The sequence below is a fragment of the Aethina tumida genome, chromosome 7 (genome assembly GCF_024364675.1).
Source record: "Aethina tumida isolate Nest 87 chromosome 7, icAetTumi1.1, whole genome shotgun sequence".
In the NCBI taxonomy this organism is placed as follows: Eukaryota; Metazoa; Arthropoda; class Insecta; order Coleoptera; family Nitidulidae; genus Aethina; species Aethina tumida.
Window position 1 is genome coordinate 10,346,618 of NC_065441.1, and position 21,023 is coordinate 10,367,640.

At 29.8% G+C, this 21,023-nt stretch overlaps 1 protein-coding gene across 2 annotated transcripts; it reads right to left on the reverse strand.

Annotated features, from left to right (window-relative positions):
- Window positions 1-953: 953 nt before the first annotated feature.
- On the reverse strand, window positions 954-6,905 carry LOC109595850 (proton channel OtopLc-like). Of its 2 annotated transcripts, XM_020011276.2 has the most exons (10): window positions 6,682-6,905; window positions 5,424-5,642; window positions 5,167-5,262; window positions 4,297-4,514; window positions 4,151-4,237; window positions 3,431-3,594; window positions 2,950-3,076; window positions 2,092-2,346; window positions 1,579-1,860; window positions 954-1,525 (listed from the first exon to the last, which is right to left on the reverse strand). In XM_020011276.2, exons 1-10 carry the CDS (start codon window positions 6,705-6,707, stop codon window positions 1,038-1,040), a joined length of 1,962 nt encoding a protein of 653 aa, XP_019866835.2. In that variant the 5' UTR covers window positions 6,708-6,905; the 3' UTR covers window positions 954-1,037. The 2 variants fall into 2 exon arrangements, with proteins under 2 accessions (XP_019866835.2, XP_049825971.1); XM_049970014.1 differs by lacking the exon at window positions 6,682-6,905 and having other exon boundaries at window positions 5,167-5,252; window positions 5,424-5,562.
- Between the last annotated feature and the right edge of the window lie 14,118 nt (window positions 6,906-21,023).

Here is a 21,023-nt window from a genome sequence, read left to right on the forward strand (position 1 = left end):
ACTCATAATTCTCAATACACGTTGTGCAATGAACTGAGACAAAAATCGTGAAATATGAAATTGTTAAATGTTATTCGTTATATATTGTAACAAGATGGTGATTTTCATAAATATTTGAGTAAATAGAAATAATTTTAGCTACCATGATTGACACTGTAAATTTACATTTCGATATATGCAAATTTGATGTCTGGAAATTGCTTACACATTGTATTTGTAAGGTTATTTTTAAATCGAATAATTTACTTATTAATATACAGATTGACTGGAAATGATTAGTAAAATATGAAGTGGTTATCCCACCCGAAATCTGAATTTTACTAAAAACGCAAAAATAGAAGACTCTATATTACCAGAAAATGTAAAACGTAAGGAGTACCTAAATTATCAAGTATATATTAAATAGAATAATATAATATATAAGTTCGAGTATCGAAGACCATCGTATTTTGAGGTTAGTTAAACAGTTGCATATACTTTATTTTTATAGACCACGATTAGTTAGCAAGGACATAGATGAGCCGTATTACCATTTAATTGAATGAATATTTTAAAAATTTACGTTATATTATGACTTTTGTCTCACTAGTTTAAATAGCAGTTCATAGAAATAGGCTTTTCCGTTTTGTAACAGACTTGGTATTAGGGAATTTTAATAGTAATATTTAATATTATTATTCATGTATTTTCATTATTATATCAAGTAAACTTCATGAATTAACTATATCATAGATAATTGTTTTATTGTCATACACATATAATTTTCTAATTCTTAGATTTTTTTGAAATTAAAATTTATAACTTTATAATTAATGAAATTGTAAATCATATTAAGTTATATTTTTAAGAAACTTACCTTACTTATTATTCAAGAATTTTTTTTATAACATATTTATTCTCAACAATTATAATAAATTAGAAATTAAATAACAATGAATTAAAAAGTTGGAATGTACGTTTTCTATCACATTTTATATTTAACTCTTTTTTTCCTCCAAACATACAATACACTAAATAATATGAAAGAATCATTTCAACTATAATAAAAACGGATTTTTATGAAGTGGTTTTATCTTATATGCCGTTTTCCAAATCTCAAACAAACAAATTGTTGAATGAAACCGATAAAATATTGCCAAAGGCATAGAAATGTGTGTAATAATTGTCCAAGCCCAGTTTCCAAAGAACTCCACATGCATCGGTCTAAATTCCGCCCTATTTTTCTCCAATGTATTTATGGTCCACATTGCCATATTGGCCACAATTAAAAATGTAATTAATTCTCTTCCAGGTTTACGTTTGGTTTGCTCAAGATTTCTGCAACGTCTCCACCAACCATCTAGTACGAACATTGTCTGGAGACATGTCTGTATAAACGAAAAAATTTCAGCAACTAATCCAGTAGCAGAACCATTTGCCATAGTAAAGTAACATCCAATAATAGAAAACATACAATAAATGAACATGCCCGTTTGTGCCACTACTAAAAGGGTGTTGTCCAGACCAATCCCAGCTTGACCCTCAGCTAAAATAATATAAAAGTTAAAATTAAATAATTCATTTACAAATTAGAATTACCTCCAACTTTCCTGTCGTATTTCAATGCCCTCATTTGTAACATAGCTATTAACACAGCAAGGATTGTAATAATGTACAGGATTAATTCTACTATTGTAACTTCTAATTCGGCCATTTTCATTTTACTATCGTCCTTTTCTTGATTTGCCAGAACAAAAAACATTATAAGAGAAATAATTGTAAGAACAATGACCATTATGCCAGCAAATAATCCTCTATGAGCGTTTGAGCAGTCCACTGTGAAATGGTGATTAGAATTTACAGGACTGCCTCCCAAAGCATCTGAAACAAGGTTGGGTAAGTTTAAACAACATCCATTAATCAATATAATACAACTGATAATGTTAATTAGCAAAATGAATGTAGTATATTTGGATTAAGTTAAGTTTTAATATAAATCTGAAAGTGGTTTCAAATGTGAGACAAAATTAAGTAAAATTTGCTGTGATGCTCTGTAAATATTAATATGCATAAAACATCCCCTAAAACTTCTAGGTTATCCATTCTACTTACTGAAATTAAAGAATTGCGTGAATTTTTCATCCTTATGTGTACCCGCTGCGTTTTTCCCTTGGTCCTTTTTCTTATCGTTACTTCTCTTTCTGACCGTTTTTACTTTTTTCCACATTTCGAATAGAATCACAGCACAGATTAAACTGTACTCGATTGTGCAAGGGAAAAGGAAGGGACTGGCATTGGTGACGAGAGAGCCCATAACTTCACCTTCTTGACAATATTTCAGATCGACGGATGAGTTTGAATTGTGTCCTACGATTTTAATATTTAACCTGATAAACTTGTTTAGTAACTGATATTTCTTTAAGAGTTAAACATTGTATTACTAATAAAATAACTCAAATGGACAAACTTAAAAAATAAAAAAAATAATTTTAACGATATTACATATTTAACAAAATTTATCTATCTTAACAATAAATATTTTAATAAAATCTTATTTAAATTAATTAAAATTTTAATTTACTGCTGTATTGAAAGATTAATTATAAAGCCTAATAATCTGGATCAAGCTTTATATCATCAAGGGAATTATTTATTAATATTAGATATTTCCTTCGACACACTGATGCACAACAACAGTAAATTATCACTGCAACAGTAAACTGTTATATCCCTATTAAACATCACCATCGATATTCAGCGTCCGCTCACACACCGCCCTAAACGAATTTGTAAATTGAACAGACAAAATAGATTTTTATTTAAACAAAACATAATAATTATATTAACGGAATTTAATAAAGCTATTATGTTTTATACAATCAAATTAAACTATAACACGGTACCTAACATCCATATAATTTAATTAATTGTTGGGTTATACTAAACTACGATATATGATTTTATGCTTACTTTGTAAATGAATTATTTCGTGTTTGGTTTCCTCGACGAGGACATAAAGCCATTCGCACAAATTTGTGGCTATCATATGCATCAGTCCGAATCTTGCAATTATTTTGTGTCTGTTCAGTTCTATATCCTAAAAAAATAAATTTAAATTTTACAGTTTATCTAATTTTATTAAAGAACACATTGTTTTAATATAATCAAATTTGTTTAAACATAAATTATAATAAATTAAATATGCACGCAAGGGGATGAACGAAATTAAATTTGGACCTATATCATGGATCTCATTTCAAATGCAAAGTAAGTGTCAGTAAATATTTTGCTTCCTGAATAGATGTCATACTATTATAACTTGATTTTTAATTAATTTTGTGGTTCTCTATTTGCTTCTACTAATAAAGAAAGTAAAATAAATGTAAATTAAACATTATGTCATACTTGAAATAAACATCAATATTATAATTATACAATAGTGTTTACATACCTTGCTATTAAGAAATATGAATTGCACCTGAACAAGCGTAAGAACCATTCTGGTTGCTGGAGTAATTGCCTGGAGGACATTGGAATGGCATTTGACGTTGTTCTTCAACTCGAAATACCGTCCGAACTCCAATCCAGAATAGACCATACTTCCGATTCCGAAAGCTGCAATAAACGCTTCGATTATCTGAATTGGCAATTAAAGTGTAATAAATATTGGCGTTAGAATTTGCTCACTTTATGGTGTTTTGAAACGTATACAAAAAATAAACAACGTATTTTTAATGAATGTTGTTAGCCCGGTCCGGGAACATCCCTTTCTACGGTGTAGGGCGTCGGGACGCTGTACATTTGCGAAACGGCTTTAATTAAGCCAAATCGAATGCAATTGCAATTTAAATTACATTTTATTACCAATATCATGCAGGAAGCCATAAACGGATGGGGCTCGAGATTTACGTATTAATGTGTTGTTGCGTACGCAAAATATGGATAATAGTTCGAAATAATTGTCGCTTTTATATATTAATATTAACACCATATTCACTATTAATATTGACTAAAGTTTTGTTGTTATTGTTAATATTAAACACAAATACAGTAAATAATACAAGTATAGTATAATAAAAAATGTGAGTCTTAGAAATAAATGACTTTTTTATATTTGTTAAACTATACACTAAATATACTGGTGCTTATTAAGTTAACACAAAATTTTTACCAATTGCTCCGAGTCTTAAATAAAAACTGCCATATCGAACAGGTTGAGGCTTGTTTTTCTGAATAACATCCATTTTGTCATCTTTATCTGAAATAATTTTATCACGTCAACTTCTATACAACTAAAGAAAATAGTGTAATACATACGATATGAATTAATAATTTGTACCACAGCCTTTTCCTTGATAAAAGTTGTGTACATGTAGACGACGAAAGCAATGCTGCCCAGATACAGGTACAAGTAAAAACCTTGATAGAAAAACGGCTGAACTTCCTGCGATATTATTTCAGTGATGGGGAACGCCATACCCAGGACGACGAGCAGCTTTGCGTACAAAGCTGATACTATGATCGTTAGGGAATCGCTAAAAACCGAGGATCAATTTTTATATTCGACGGTGAATTTCTATGCAAAAACGGAATGAAATTCTAAAGACCCAATTTGCTCAAATAAATAGGGTGGAAGGTGTGTACCGTGCGGAACGGAACTGAAAGTAAAACACGCCGCATGTTTTCGTGTCGGTTCCGAATGTAATCTTAAATTCCACGTTAGTTTTCCACTATTAACTCTGGGATTCTTCAGTTTTAGAAACTTGCATGGAGCCAATCGATATTTGCCATTTAAATTTATCATTTATTCCAAAATTCTAAGTTGAATATATTTATAATGAAATCCCTAATTAAAACAATGTCTGGTCGTTTAAAAGAGTCTTAACTTTGCAAAAGTTCTATTCATTTTGTCTATTAAGAATATTTCGGTACTCTTTTTAATATTGAGCTTATATGGGTCAAGTAATTTGTTGAACTTTATTAGTGTCGAAAACATTATATTTTACATTTTATTAATTTCATATTACTTCTTTTAATTTAAATCTAAAAAAGTATATTAATACATAATTTTATTTGTTCAAAATAACTTCAACCTTCTCAATTGATGAAAATGAAACTTTTTAAATAAACTAATCAGCTTTCACGTTTATACGACTTTATTTTCTCATTATCAAGTTATTAACTCACTCTCCAAGTTTTCTGTTATATCTTCTTAGTTTTTCATCCTTTTGATCAGCCTCCTCCTTCCCCATAATAGATCTCTCGCTTTGATTCTGAAATAAACTTTAAGAGCATAAATATATTATAATTATTGGCCTGAATTTAATATTACTATAAACTTATGTTATATAAACCGCATCACTTATAATGTTACATATAATATTTATATTTACAAATATTTTTTTGTACTTACCTTTTTCATTTACCTTAAACAATTAACTTACCCAAGGAAGTATCTTCTTTGATTCATCACAGCTTGAGCAGCTGATAAGGCTATAGCTTGCGAAGGTCTTCGGAGTGCAGCTATGATGGCCGAAGGTCGCCGTGATGAAACGGCGCTTTCATGATCAGAATCATATTTTGGTTGCATTGCATCGTTGTTGACAGTTATTTGTGGTGGGTTCAAGAAGAGTTGGTTAAATGGTTCTGGTGATGGAGGGGGACTAAAAATTATGACAAGTAAACTGTCTGTTTCATCAAGTATATAAAAACATATTAACATGTCAAAAAGGCGACTGAAAAAGTGTTGTTAATGTTTATTTATGCCTGCATTTTTAATATGTTTTTGATGACAACAATTATATTTTAAATATAATATATAAAAATCAATCGATTACAGTAGGTTTGACAAATAGATTCTAAGGAATTAATTTATTCGCTTTATATATTGTTTTAATTGAAGTTTATGTCCGGTTTTTCGCAATTTTGCCAATTAATACAGTTATTTAAAACTTTATATGGTTATCGTTTATACATGGCAATTCACTGATAGTGGTGAAGCTTAGAATAACGCCTAACTTTCTATGATAATAAATAAAATACTGATATGCTACAATAGTTTATAGCATTTAACATGGTGAAAAACAACGTCAAAATGCCGAAACGATTGCAATAATTATTTCATTTTTATTTGTTAGTATTGAACCAATAAGAAATTTAATATTAATTATTCATGATAAATATTCCAAATAAATATTAATATCGTTTAAGAGTAAAGTATAAGAATAATTAAAAGAATTATAATGTTATGTCCAATACACCAGTATAATAATAGTAATAATAATATAATATACACATTCATATTTGATGTAATGGGAAATGCTGACGCTTGAAAACTCTGACGAATAAACAACAACTTTTACAGGTAAATAACAATTCATTTAATTTCACTGTTTCCGCTATTTATACTAGAAGCTATTTTATTAAAGACAAAATGTTGTATATCATCTGACATTTGACGGTAATATAATATCCTAGTATTTATTATTTCCTTATTATACAAGGGGCACAATAAAATAAATTATCTTTATGTTATGTTGCTCTGCTTAACAGAAATCGAATTTGTCCAGCGATTTTTTCAGCACATACACATATATATTCTATTTAATGTTTAAGGAAACAATTTTATCGTTATACTCGCCACCCGCTTCCTTTAAAAGTTCCATTGTTTATTACAGCACGGACAATTATATCACAACGTACCTGTTTTCTTCCTCCACGGTGTCCATTAAAATTTTAATTATAATCCAGTCTCAGGGGTACACTCCTATTAAAACTTTTTACGGTCTTCGTCGGTTCTCTGGCACCGTCTCACATTCGTCGAGTCGTCCGTGAAAAATTGCGTCTGTTGTGCCGCAAAAGATAAAATAGTTTTCCGAATAAATTAAAAACTTTCAACTCTGGCTACGACAAAATCGGTCGACGGTTAAGACGCTTGGTCAGGACTGCGCCAACAATTAACATTTTGCTCATTATTTGAACAATTCTGTTTGTTTTGTCAGTTAGATTTATTAGCGAAGAGGTGGAATGTATTTGGCCTTCGTAATAATACACAACATAAATATTTTAGCATTTATTTTAAGAAATTTTGAATTAAGGAATAATTGCAACACGACCCACAATTTTTCGCATATCATGAAGTCTATTGGTTATATTTTACAGCATTTAAAGGTTCTAAAATAAATTTTATACAGTCTACAACTAAATAAATTTTGGTGGTGTCTCTCAAGTACGTTTCTACTTAATAATATATGGGTAATTGTTCAGAAAAAATTGTTCCGTAAAAGTAATTAAGGAAAATAAAATCAAAGGTGAAGCTAATTATATTTTAAGTGATTATAAAACATAAATGATTGAGGAATTTATTCGGCATTATCGGGTACGTTGTCTGTAGTAATTGGAAATTGCATGAGGATAATGCAAGCTAATTTAAATTGAGGGTAGCATCGATTGCGCTGTTGACATTAAGAACAAAAAGAGTGAATTTAGTTTAATCAGAAATTGCTGAAAAGCAAATATATAAAAGGGATTTTGTTTGACGATACCATTCAATGGACTTATATACAGAATTTTAAGGAGGTACCTGCCGATAAATACAAAAAATTAAATTAATTAATAAAGTTAATACAAGAGGAAAGTCAAACGGTGAATAGAGAGTTACAAAGAAAGGAAGAAAATATTTAGTACAATTGAATAAACAATAGGAGACTTTTTGTCCAGTTAAATCTTGCTACGTCAATGCAAAAATTTAAATTCCGAGAATTTAAACTTTATTAAAAATTAGATTAAATTCAAACAGAAAGTAGTAACATTTCATATTTATGAATTACAAATATTTAATATTAAATATTTAATATACTGAATAAAAGTGACTAAGTTAAATAATGTTTTTTTTTTTAAAAAAACAAATATAATCCAATTTATTAAAATATTGAAATATACGGTGAATTATTCTGATACAAAAGTATTATTTTAAATTATGAGTCTCTTTTGTACTTTTTATATTTCACATATGTATATATTATAAAAGTAATTAGTAACATGTATGTGCCAACTTAAGTAAATAAAACCATGCATTGTAAATTATTGACAGTCAGGTATTTAATAATTCAATTTTCACTTTGTTGTATGCAAAACAATTTATTATATTTCAGCTTTGATTATTAATATTGAAAAATTAAGGGTAAATTATCATAATATTTATCACAGTAGGTCGAATAGCAATATAAGTTGTACATAATTAAGTTTAGTATAAGACTGATACAGTATAGGGTATGCAACCTTTTAACCCAACAAACCCACAAACTTAGAATAGTTCGTACTCCTCTAAATTTAATTCGATAGTAGTTCTTTTTGAAACAGGACAAACCATCAAATTTGTTTGAGGAGCCACTAAGTGGCAACATTTGACCATCCAATTAAGTGTTGATTGGTCGGAAATGCATTATAATTAAGTTTCGGGATCAAAGCTTTGATGTTTATGTGAAACTGATTAAATTATTTAATAACAGAGTCGATTGTTAATTAATTAATTGTAAATTTTATATAAGCGGTATCTCTATCATGCCCAGAATTTTAACATAATCTAATTGCAATGTAAAATAGATTTGCTGTTCATCAATTAGATTTTACACTAAATTTATTTAATTTCTGTTTTGTTTTCGAGAAACACCACATTAATGAGAGTTCATTTCATTTCATTAAAAGTTCATTTATAAAAATGATATTCAATTTTGTCAAAAAATATTTAAAACCAATTATGAACAAATCAAATTATAGTTATATAAAATATCTGAAAATGGTCGTACATAATATCTTTGACAGTAATAAATATGTAATTTATAAAAATTTCATATTATGAGGAAAATACCAATTTATAACTCAATTTATTAATATTCATCAAATTAGAGACCCAAATTAGACATTTTGGGTTTTCGAGTAGTTATTAAACTTCAAAAAGTGTGTTGGAAAATCAATTCGCTAGTACTCTTAAAGGTTTGTTATACTTTAAAACAAATGTAAAACAGTAGCCGTATGGTTATTTTAGTTCATTTTATCTACATCTTATTATTGTCAGATATACAAAAAACGTAAAATATTGTCACAAATTCTATTTACAAATAAACACCTAAAACCCCATAATTACTCTAATCACTTTGCACAATTTCGTAACTGTCTTCCTACATTCATCTTTTGGCAAAACAATGTCTGGGCTTGTTTGAGATTTCAAAATGTCTTAAAGCAAAAAATATTCCGAATGTATTGATAACTGTAAATAAAAAAATTAAAGATGACACGTGGTTAACGTCACATTATTAGTTCAGATTATTAAAACACCACTAACTTGCTTATGCAAATTAACAAGTAAATATTTATTAAATAGTCAAATAGTCTGTTTAGTTACATTTTGTTCAATGATATAATGAAAAATATAAGCTGTTTGCTGGACACAATTTTAATTTACACGCAAAATAACTTGTTTTAAATCCATATTAAATTATGATTATCCCAAACTCCCATAACCATAACCCATAACCTATTCGTATTGTTTTTCCTAGGAGAGTAGTGAGTCTTCCTTGTAGAAGGATTATCCCCATGTCTACGATGACCTTTCTTCGCTTCTCGACTAAATAATAGTACTATTCGAATATAGTATATCTCAGATTTGGTAAAGAACTTAACTTTTTTGGTAACACATAAGTCTCAATGTATTTTGGTGTTACTTCCCATGTCTCAAGAACGTGTGTGAATGTGAATGTGAACATAAAATCTAACTCATAGAAGTTTAAAATAACTCCAAAAAGTTCAAATAAAAAAGAATTTTTACATGAATACATAAGTTATTTTGGAATAATAACTATGTATTTCAATAAATACCTACGTTTACCAAACAACATACGACAAATTTGTTCAAAATGAATGATGCTGACGTTCTCTGCGGCATAGATTTGTAACATATTATTCAAAGATTCCGCAATCCAAATATATTGTTAGGTTAGGAAAAATACAAATATACACAAAAATATTTATTATATATTAAAAATATTAAAATTAATAACATAAGTATACAAATATTTTGTCGATTATTTCCTAGACATTACATGTTTCGACGACAACGAACCCAGTTTAAAAAACGGTTCTTATGTCGAGAAACACGGAACTTACAGGAACTTTCATTAAATTAATATTAACTTTAGCTTTTTCAATTAAATAAAAAACATTTTCATTTATTTTATAACAATATTAAATTATTTTTATTCAATATACAGCAACAATTACTAAGTATATTTAATTGTTGCATATTGCAAATCTGCTTAAACATATTTTATATGAATCCAGTGTTTGTAGCTGCATTTCTGTTTTTTACGATTGGTTTCCTAGAATTCTCAACTGAGTAAGTGTCAACTTTTCCTTGATCGTAGATACATTCAAAAGGTTCTATTGCATGGCAATACATTAGTATCGTCGAATTGTTATAGATTGACAAAGTGGTTTCCATTCGAATAAATTGTATTGTTGGGTTCGTGATTGCTAACTTTGACGTCAAACATTGATGGTCTATCGAAAATAAAGTAACTGCATTGTTACAGCATCACATGAACGTAATGAATCTGGTTTGTCACTGCGTTAGTGCATTAGTCGGCACTGCCATGGTTAAGCAATCCATCGTGTGTAATAAATTAATTTTGAATAAATATTTCATTAATATTGAATGTTCAGTTCATATATAAATTATATATATTTTTAAGTTTCTATTTTGAGAAAGATTTATCAGTGATAAATTGTCATCCGTGCCTTATACATCTCTCCAAATTAAATCATCAGGTTATCTCCTTTAACGGAAATCAAAATCTTTAGCGCGTCAACTCTCATTGAAATGCCATACAATTCTTGTGTACAGACATATTTTCTCACTGCAGTAAATCAGGAAATTAGTCTTTCAGAAAATAGAGGAGCTCACATCCACTGACTTTTGAACTTAATAAAATTGTCGATTTGGCGTTCGTTATTCTAAAGAAAATCGAAAACCTAATGTAATGTACATAATCATTATATCATAAGTACTTATGATATAAACACATCTCATACAGTGTTTCATATAGAATCATATTTATATAATATTAAAAATATTTCTGCAAACATATGTGTCAGTTGTCAAACATATATTTATCTTTTTATAAAGTTTTATACATAAATTTATAAGTTAGTTGGTAGAACCATTTAGCGAATAAAACTATAATACGGTTTGCACAAATTGTATGGAAGATAAATGACTATACAGATTCCATTAATGTGTTGTAAAACTTTCGAAAAATAGCATTTTTTTTATTTTCCGCCAATTACCTCAGCGGAGTTTTGGTCGGATTGCATTTTGTGTACGGGCGCAAAAATGAAATCAACCGACAAACTCGAAAGGTTTCGTTCGCGTCCTGACGCCGCGGCTTTATCGAATGAGATCGCGTAATTCGACGCGGTCCGACACGAAAATCGGCGGCGTCTCGTCAAATCGAATTTATGTTCGCGTCGCTCGTCAATCGTGTAGACCGGAAGTTGGATTTCTCGTTTAGGGAGCGTTAAATTTTGGCAATGGAAAGTAGTTAAGACAAATATCTTCGCCTAAAGTTTTCAATTTGTTGTCGCACTTAAATATTATAAATGGATAAAATATAAACGATGTTTAAATAAGTAAAAAACTAAAATATATGTTTTATTTACTCTACGTAAACACTGACTATTTATTAGTAAGAAATATAAGGACATTATTTACAATTTATTACCAACTACATTCAATAAAATTTTAAATTTCATACAAATATGTCTAAAATAATTGATCAAATATTTTAAATATGAGTTATTCTACACTTTCCATATAACTCAAAAGTATTCTATTAATTTATATGCAATAAATTTTCACTTTCGTTTGTTTATAATTTATGAATTTTAACGATTGAATATTTATGATGAATAACAACTGTAATCAATATATTATGATAAGAACGATGCCTTTATCTCAATTATTTTAGGTTTCGTCGACAACGAACCAGTTTAAAATCGGTTACGATGCCAGGAAACCTGAAACTTTGAGATGACCTGATATGGTTGCTTATTTATAACTTCCCTAATTAATTATAATTGTAATCATTAACAAACGTATGTTTTTGGGTACTTGTCCTTTTTTTAATCCTTAGATTTAAAACGAAATCAATGAATTTTGACTTAAGCACAGACTCGGTACCATAATTTGTTAATTATAAACTCAGTGAGACCTCCTGTGTAACTAGATTTAAAAGCGTTGGAGATTAAACAGTCCACTACATCTTAGTAATCTGATATCTACATGCCCGCAGGCATTTGTTTCTAATTACGTTTCGAGGGTGAAGAGGAGGAAAAGGACTTGAGGAAACCGTCGCTGCAAAACTGGATGGAAAGGAATAAAATCATATTTGCTTGGGGAAACAATATTTTTCGGTGCCTAGTGAAATGTTAATTTTGTTTCTGTTTGAAATCAATTTAATTGTAATACTAATAAATGCCTTGAAGTAACTTACAAGAAAAGTATTTATAAGTGTTCAAAAAGTGTTTAATAAGCTTCCGAATTCATATGTTTAAATATCCTAGTATTAAAATACATATTTGACTTTTCGATTATTCAGTATAATTATATTAATAATGATATTAATAATTTAAATATTCAGTTACAATAACAAATTGATATGTACTCAATTTTCTTCAATTTTTATTAAGATTATTATTTAAAATGTACTAAAAATATTTGTAAATGTGTTATAATTATTTTAAGGAAGTGTGAGAATCGTAGTTCTTACGTTTAATCCATTAAATTTTATGCGAATACAAACAGATTAAATCGATTGGAAAACCTTTCTGTTGATTTCATCCTTTTAAGGATAACGCAGTTAACTCAATTTTTCCAACGAATTCATAAATTCTAATTATCAATTCATAAATTCACTAATTACCAATAAATAACACATTCAAAATTTTGAAATCAAACAATTTTAAATTTTAATGTATAACATTAATTAATAGAATATGTATGCATGTCAGAGTATTCACCTTTGAAATGTAATTAATTAATCCGCCAATATTCATTTATTACTTTGAGCTATAAAGGTATTATCTGTTAGATACTTCCACAAATATTTACAACGAAATTTAAAAATAAATTCTGTTACATTTTTGCCTCATAGAATTTTGTAAAGGTTTCTAATGAAATAAATCTCTCTGAATGGTCAATTTAAATTGAATAGAAATATTAGTGAACTATTATTTTATTTGTAAAAATATATAAAATATAATCTGTTATGCGATAAAAAATCTAGGTTCATGGAAGTTTTAAATATATTACAAATGTAAATATAGATAATAGTTATTATAATTTTAGATGGATACAGCAAAATCATTATGGTACGGTGTACTGAGATAGCTATGTTCAAATGATCTTGATATATTCTATTGGACTGAAAATAATACATTTCCTTATAATAAACAACATTATTGCAATATCTCGTACCAGAATAATAAATTGATAATTACAATCACAACGTCAGTTTATAAAATCTGTGCCTGTGTTGGTGACCAATGCATTTTGATAATATTGTTTAGGGATATTAATAAAAAGTAAAAGGAATTTAAAAAATTAAAATAGTAAATTTGTTAGACTGAAACAGGTTTGATAATCTTAATATCAAGTAAGAGAAATTAATAGGAAAATGCGCATTCACCATTTTTAAAATTAGATCTGAAATTAAATATTAGTTTACAGGAAAAAAAATCGGAAAAAGGAAAAGCCTAACTTTGATTATAACGTAATTTTCTGATGTAATACAGAAGAACGTTGAATTTATGAAAATTAAATAATATTAAGAATATCGAATCAAAATGAAAAAAATAAGCGAAAAATGTACGGGTTTATTTATATACTTTTCTTGAGGACAAAATATACATATTGTATATCACACAAATCAAAAAAAAAAAAAACTCCCATGTCCTTTGTATTTAAAAACTCATTTAAAACACGGCTTTTTAGATATATTATCATTTATTAGAGAAAATATAGTGCAGACATTATCTGAATATATGCGACAAGAAAAACAATACCCAGAGAATAAACCACCCAGGGACTCCATTGCTAAGGGTTATGTTGAGACATAATATTTGATGTTTAAAACTAAAACCCTTATGGCTTGAAAACTTAAGTAATGAGCTTTGGAAAACTTCTGCAAGTTTATAAACCATCTACAATGTTCTCAAAACTTCAAAATGAATCACAAAAAATAGTTTTATTACAAACATATTTTCGCAACACATACAATTGTCCATATAATATAATATTTAATATTAATTACATTAAATTAAATCCATTATATATGATAATAGTTATTTACTTATCTCTAAAAATATCCAGCACTGGTTATTTGGTAATAACAATAGACGTTGGTAAAAAAAATTGTAATTTGAACATCAAAGATAAGTTCCCAAGAGATGCAATCTAAAGAAGATCATCATTCAAGTTTGATACAAAAGAAGGGAACAATACATTTTTCAGATGTTAAGTGTATCAGTAATACAAGCGTCTTACGGTGGGTTTTAATTACGTATAGTATAGTATATTATAAAAAATGCATGTTTAATATAAAAAGTATATATATACGTTATAATGTATATAAATAAAATATATACATTATATATAACAAGTGAGTTTTGATATTTTGCTATTTAAATCTCTGCCTTGTAATATTTTCAAAATTTATATGCATAGTAACAAATATGTAATTTAATATAAAATTTGTAAATTTTATTAACGATATAATTATCTCGCGATAATGTAATAGGAATGACTGTAAAAGTTTGTTTTTTGTTTTGTTGTCGGAAAATTGATACTTGTATGAAAAAAAAAAATATTCATACACAAAAAAACAAAATAGTGCTAATACATCGTATGACATCAAAGTCTGAATATTATTATAGCTATATTATTATTATTATTACATTTAATTGTTTGTTAAATATTAAAGCAAATTCGCTTCCAAACATTGTCTAATAATAATTGAAATAACAAAACTCAATTTAAAAAGTTATTTTAAAAAATTACCTTGTCATTTTTTACTTTTTGATTAGTTTTATAATATTAAGTTATAAAATATGTTTTTTTAATCGTATAAATAATTACTCCTAAAAATCAAGAACAAATATAATTGTAAATTTGATAAAAATCTTAACAACGATACTAAAGAAATATATGGTAAAAATAAAAAAAAAATTATATTGACTGACCTGCGTTCATACAGTTATCCACATGGCTTCCGAGATTCGTGCGACGGTACTGTGCGTAGCTCTGCTGGCTTCCCATTTCGGAAAACAGGTGGTTAATTCGTGCGACGGCCCAGCGCCAGAGACAGACAGTGTTTGTGAATGAGTTTCTGATGTTATTGCGGGAGCGTCGGGACGCTGGAACGGCGCCGCAACGACTGGCGATACTGGAGAGTCGCGGATCCAAGCGGGCTGCCCGCGTCCTGGCGCCTGTCTATTTTCCGGGGGCGCGTCGGGTGCGAGGAACAAGGGGGGTAGGTGGAATCGCCGCGACGCTTCTCAGGTACGCCGACCGTTTAGGGGGTAATCCCGCCTACCATAAATGCTCGTAATTCGACATTTTACGTGGACCGAATGTTTTTCTCGCGGCTCTCTTCACTCGGTGCTGGCACTGATTTCTATTTGCTATTGATTGGATCTACTTGAAAAAATAATAAAAAACACAAATGCTTTATAGTGAATTGATGGCAAAATAAGTCCTTAATTTTAATTAAACCTGTAAGAAACATAATTGAATAGTTTTATTTATAATATTATATATTTTCTTTGATAGAGTATTTCAAGATCATTTTTGGTTTTCTCGAAACGTGTATAACTACAATGACCAGACCTGTGATGAAAATGAATAACATGAAGTAAATTCCATCAACTGCGTGCACTGCATGCAACTTCATGTTTATTTAACTATTTAATTCTGAAGAAGAGGTCTTAATTAAAGTTGAGTTTATTTTCATTTTCAAGAATCCCAAATTTTTTATTGTGAATGCGAATTGTGTACTTTACACGGATGTCTACATTTCTTCTATCCCTCCGAGGTTAAGTCAAGTAAGTTACAGGTTTCTTCGACAACGAACCAGTTTAAATAATGGGTCACGCAGTCGGGAAACCCGAAACATAACAGACACATAGATAATGCAAAACTATAGCTACTATTAGTTTAAAAAGCAATTTTCAATATCAATCACAGAACAAATTAGTTAAGCCACTCACGTCTTGACGTACGTTTTTGCGTAATTGTCCGCCTGTCTAATCCCAATGGAAAACGAAAACCCAGTTTTCTAATTGCCGCATCCCAAAGGGATTGATCCTTACTATACCTTACGCGAAAACGTTACGGATTTTGCACCCCGCGGTGGAGACCGCAAGGCGCTTCCCTCATTAGCCGCAAATCCGATGCATAAATCCCCGGTTTATTCTGGGGGCACTCTGCTCTGGACATTTGTCATTTGTCATCCTATTGAAATTTCAGCCGACGACGACGATTTCCAGAAAATAAACAAACACCAGTTTCTGTTTGATTTATATCAAGGGTTTCAGGGAACAAGAGGTAATACTCGAGGTCGATCATTTACATATAATATTAGATTGTTTTTTTAATGAATGAATGATCTTTATATTCTAAGCATCTAAGTACAATATATCTAAAAGGTTTTTTATAACCTCACAATAGACAAAGTTGGTTCTTGTGCCGGGGGTAATATTATTAAAGCTAGCTGGGGCTGTATATTAAATACTTACATTGTGTCCCACTGACAATTGTCAATGGCGTATATCTTTAAAATGATAATAAGAAAATGGACCTTTTAATGGTTCGAATGGAGGAGACTCTTCAACTCACCTCAATTTACCCTGGCGGGGGTAACCATTCTATCATCAAAATCGTCAGTGCTACTGGAATTTTTAAAACCGGTACGCCATATTGAAAAAAAAAAAATAAAATTCATTTTTTTGCTCAAAAATCGAGTTTTTTAATAATTTTACTCTTGAACGGATGATACGGAACCTATTTGATTACTGAGCTGTGAACACAACAGAAAAAATTAGATGCACTCATATCAAAATATTTTTAGGTATGTGATTAAACTGACCACAATGACCACAAACAAACAAAAAAATTGAAATAAGCTTCATGCATTGAATTTTATGAAAAAAAGTTGGAGAAATTGATTTCATAGGGATAACAAAATTAACCTACTGAATTTGGTTAAATATTTAGTATCCACAGCTCCATTAATAAGAGTTATATATTGTTTAGATTATTAACTTTATAAGCAGACTGAACAAATATTGTTGAGCAACTGTTGATGTGTTGTTCAACAGTTTGTCAACTGTTGACGAACAGTTTCACGATATTGTTCTCTCCTGAGACGGTACATCAAAGGATATGTTGTTCAACTTTGCTACTGCATCCCCTGTATGTAAAGAAGTGAGTATAAAGCTGTGCTCCGACAATGCTTACCCTCAATGCCATTCAACAACAACACCTTTAAAAAGGTGTTCAATTGTATTATAGTTTAAAATAATAAATAATTAATAACAAATACTAATTATCGATTTTAAATACTAACGTTTACACTACAGTGAAGTTTTAAACTTTATGTACGTAATAAATGACGAACACGTCTGAACCTGTAATAGGTTAAGAAAGGAAAGTCGCGATAGATTAAGATTTTTCCAATAAAGTAGGAAAAAAGCAGCGGACGATGGGGCTTTTGTAGCGCACTTTTGCCGGAGTTAGTGCGCTCCAGAGAACATTATTTAGCTGTCCGATGTACGCTATTAAACACTACGGGAGCCGATCTACCAACGGAAAAACAACGGTGAAAAATCCATTTTAATTTATGGCACCGACGAAATTTACAATTATGGACCATAATTGGAAAACATAGACGTTGAACGTCTTACAGAGAATATACGTCGTATCCCTTTGCAATCTATTCTTATGGCAGATTTAATTCGTATAATTCCTTTGTATGGAATAAGTGCCGTTGTAAGCGTGCGCTTACAACGGGAACACGTACGAATTTATATTTTCCGCATTGTCGAAGGCAATCGTAATATTTTTTAATTTCGCGTTTTAAAAGTGGGATATGAAAGGATAAGCGACAATCACAGTCTCATTTGTATGTATAGAGTACGTCGTGTGCTCGCAATTACCCTCAACGGACCATCGCACGGTGTGCATTTCTCAAATAATTCTGCAAACAGATATTAAATGTAGAAATTAAATTAATTAAATAAATAATTAATATTTGTCTTCAAACAAACTATGAACAAGTTAAAGCTGATAAGCTTTTATAAATTTATATTTCGATAAATTCAATTAACTCTTTTTTTGACAACAAGTGCATTGGAAAATATTTTGAAAAAGTATCTAAAACTTGGTGTGTGAAATCGGTTAAAAATAGTACTAAGATAAAAATAGGTTAAACTTACCTAGCACCGTAGTTGTGTTAATTTAAATTGGTTGCATTATATCTAATTAAGAAATATTCTAAAGTATTGTTTATATTAATGCCTTTATTACCTTAAATTCAATGGAAAGCAAATAAATCAAGTAAATACTTGTTTTATTGACAACTATTCTATGTATGCCGACAACATATAATACATACAGTACAAAAAGAGTTTGACCATCTGAATCCTGAAAGAAACATCATGTGCAATAGACAATAAATCTTCTACTGTCTCTGTCATGCATGATGTCTCTCTCTAAATTCAGACAAGTCAAACGCTTTTCTTACTGTATACTGTATTCAGATAAGGTTGTAAACAATAGTCATGCGATATTTACGCACAGTACATATGATTGTCAAAAGGACCGTATTTAAAACTAAATATATCTAAATAATATTTTTAGACAAATATTTGAAAAATATTCTTGCGGACTCAATAATTTAGCATAAAAATATATGAATACTAATTTATTTTTTGAAAAATTGGTAAGTGGTAAGTATATTGCCCGGTTAAAAATACATTATACAAATCTTAAGGAATTTTCATCGTATTATCTTAAATAAATCATGCAAATTATTATATTATTCATAAATATAAAATTAAAATATTATTAAATACAATATAGATCAAAAACTATGTAATATGAATAAATTTACAAATACAAAACCTTCATTTTACTGAAGACTAAAAATACGGGATAGTTTAAAGTTATTTTTCTAATTGTTTCTTTTTTGAACTTTAATTTAATATTAACATTTTATTGGAAGCACTAAATTAATGATGAAAACTAATGATCAGAATTTGACGTTTTCTAATATTTTTCATATTCATGATCACGCTGACTAAGTTTAATAAAGAAGATATAATTTCATTAGAAAATATTTAATTTTTTTTGGTTTTATGGTAACTATAAAATGATAATGAAAACAATTTCTCTGAATGGCATAGTGTTTGTTGTTGTCCAACTTTTGAACTACTTTACGTAAAAAATAACAGGCATATTTTAATACTTGTTGAACTGAACTTCTTTTCATATATATTCCAAAAGAAGTTATCGGTTCATTCCATCGTGCGTTACGGCAATTGCTTAACACAGACACCTCCGTCATATAACACGTGCACGTATCTCAATTAGCCTACCTGGAGATTCACTCTTTAAGCCGGTCGGCTCAAGATTGCTGCACTGAATCAACATTCAGAATGAATACAGTTCAGATTTGAGCCGAACACGGATTTTAATACGGTTAGGCTCTAATCTAATTGAAGCATGACTGGCTGTCGAAAGGATTCGAGTGCGGGCCGAGAGCTAAATGGTTTTGTGCTATGTCGTTTACGTATTATCCGTGTCCATCCTATAGTTGCATCGAAAATACAATTTCATAGAAATTTGGAACACAATTTCGTAATACATAATAAATTTAACATTTAAATGAACCGGGATGGATTTTTCGACAAAAATTGGGAATTTAATATAAAACTACTAATTTTAGCTCCATAATACTATTACCAGTAGTTTATTATACAACATCATACATGGTTAAAATCGCATCTAGTTCAAAGGGTGAATGACAGCCGGCGCAGCAAGGGAATTTCATCACACCACGTGTACATCATGAAAAAAAATTCCACGTTAATCCGTTTATATGCCTTTATAATTTAGTGGCAGGGCTTGGCACAAAGACAAACATCGAATCCACTTCGGATCGGTTTTGTTTCGGTTCATTTATGTCTGTGTCTCTATGCCGCGTTTCGCCCCGTTTTGAATACGGTCCTCCGAGTATGAAATCACATCACCGCCGCTATCGGCCACGGATATCTGCTGTGATCTGCGAGGCGTTGTTGATGCCGGCCAAAGGAACATAAGAGTGGCGGACGCTCGACTGGAAAATTGCTCATCGCCACGAGCCATGAGTTCGTGAGCCTATAGTCGCTCCCAGTCGCTGACGGTTCGTGGTCCTGTGGAGGTGGCGGCGGCGGCGGCGGCGGCGGTGCAGGGTCCTACGAATCTCAACCCGTTTAGGAGGATTAAAATGGAGCAATACGACACTGATCGGAGGACGTCCCCTTAAATTTGCATTTTAATACAACCACCAGGATGTACCACTGCATGATTGCATGTCTATGAAGAATTACCTACTATGAATAACTTCAACACCTTAATCTACGTCCAATATAGGAAACATAATTGATAATATTAAAATTACTTACTTGATCTTGGTCATCAGTTCAGCAAAACCTTTTAATTCATGTTTGCACCATTAAAAGTGAAATTATATATTTGTTTTTGACAGTTTAGATATGAAACCTTCACATTCAATATAAATACGATAGAATAGGAAGTACAACACAGCACTAAGATTATTAATTTCCTTTTCGGTTCCGACACAACAACGCCTCGCGTCATTGTCACCTAAACGAGCATTGTTCAATTTCAAAATAGACATTTTAAACGCGGTTACATGAACTATTCATAAAAC

Coding starts and splice junctions, on each gene's coding strand:
- LOC109595850 (XM_020011276.2), bottom strand. CDS start 6,707: ATGGACACCGTGGAGGAAGAAAACAG. Junction 5,643..6,681: donor ACCGTGGAGGAAGAAAACAG/GTACGTTGTGAT, acceptor CATAATTTTTAG/TCCCCCTCCATCACCAGAAC. Junction 1,861..2,091: donor CACGCAATTCTTTAATTTCA/GTAAGTAGAATG, acceptor ACCTTGTTTCAG/ATGCTTTGGGAGGCAGTCCT.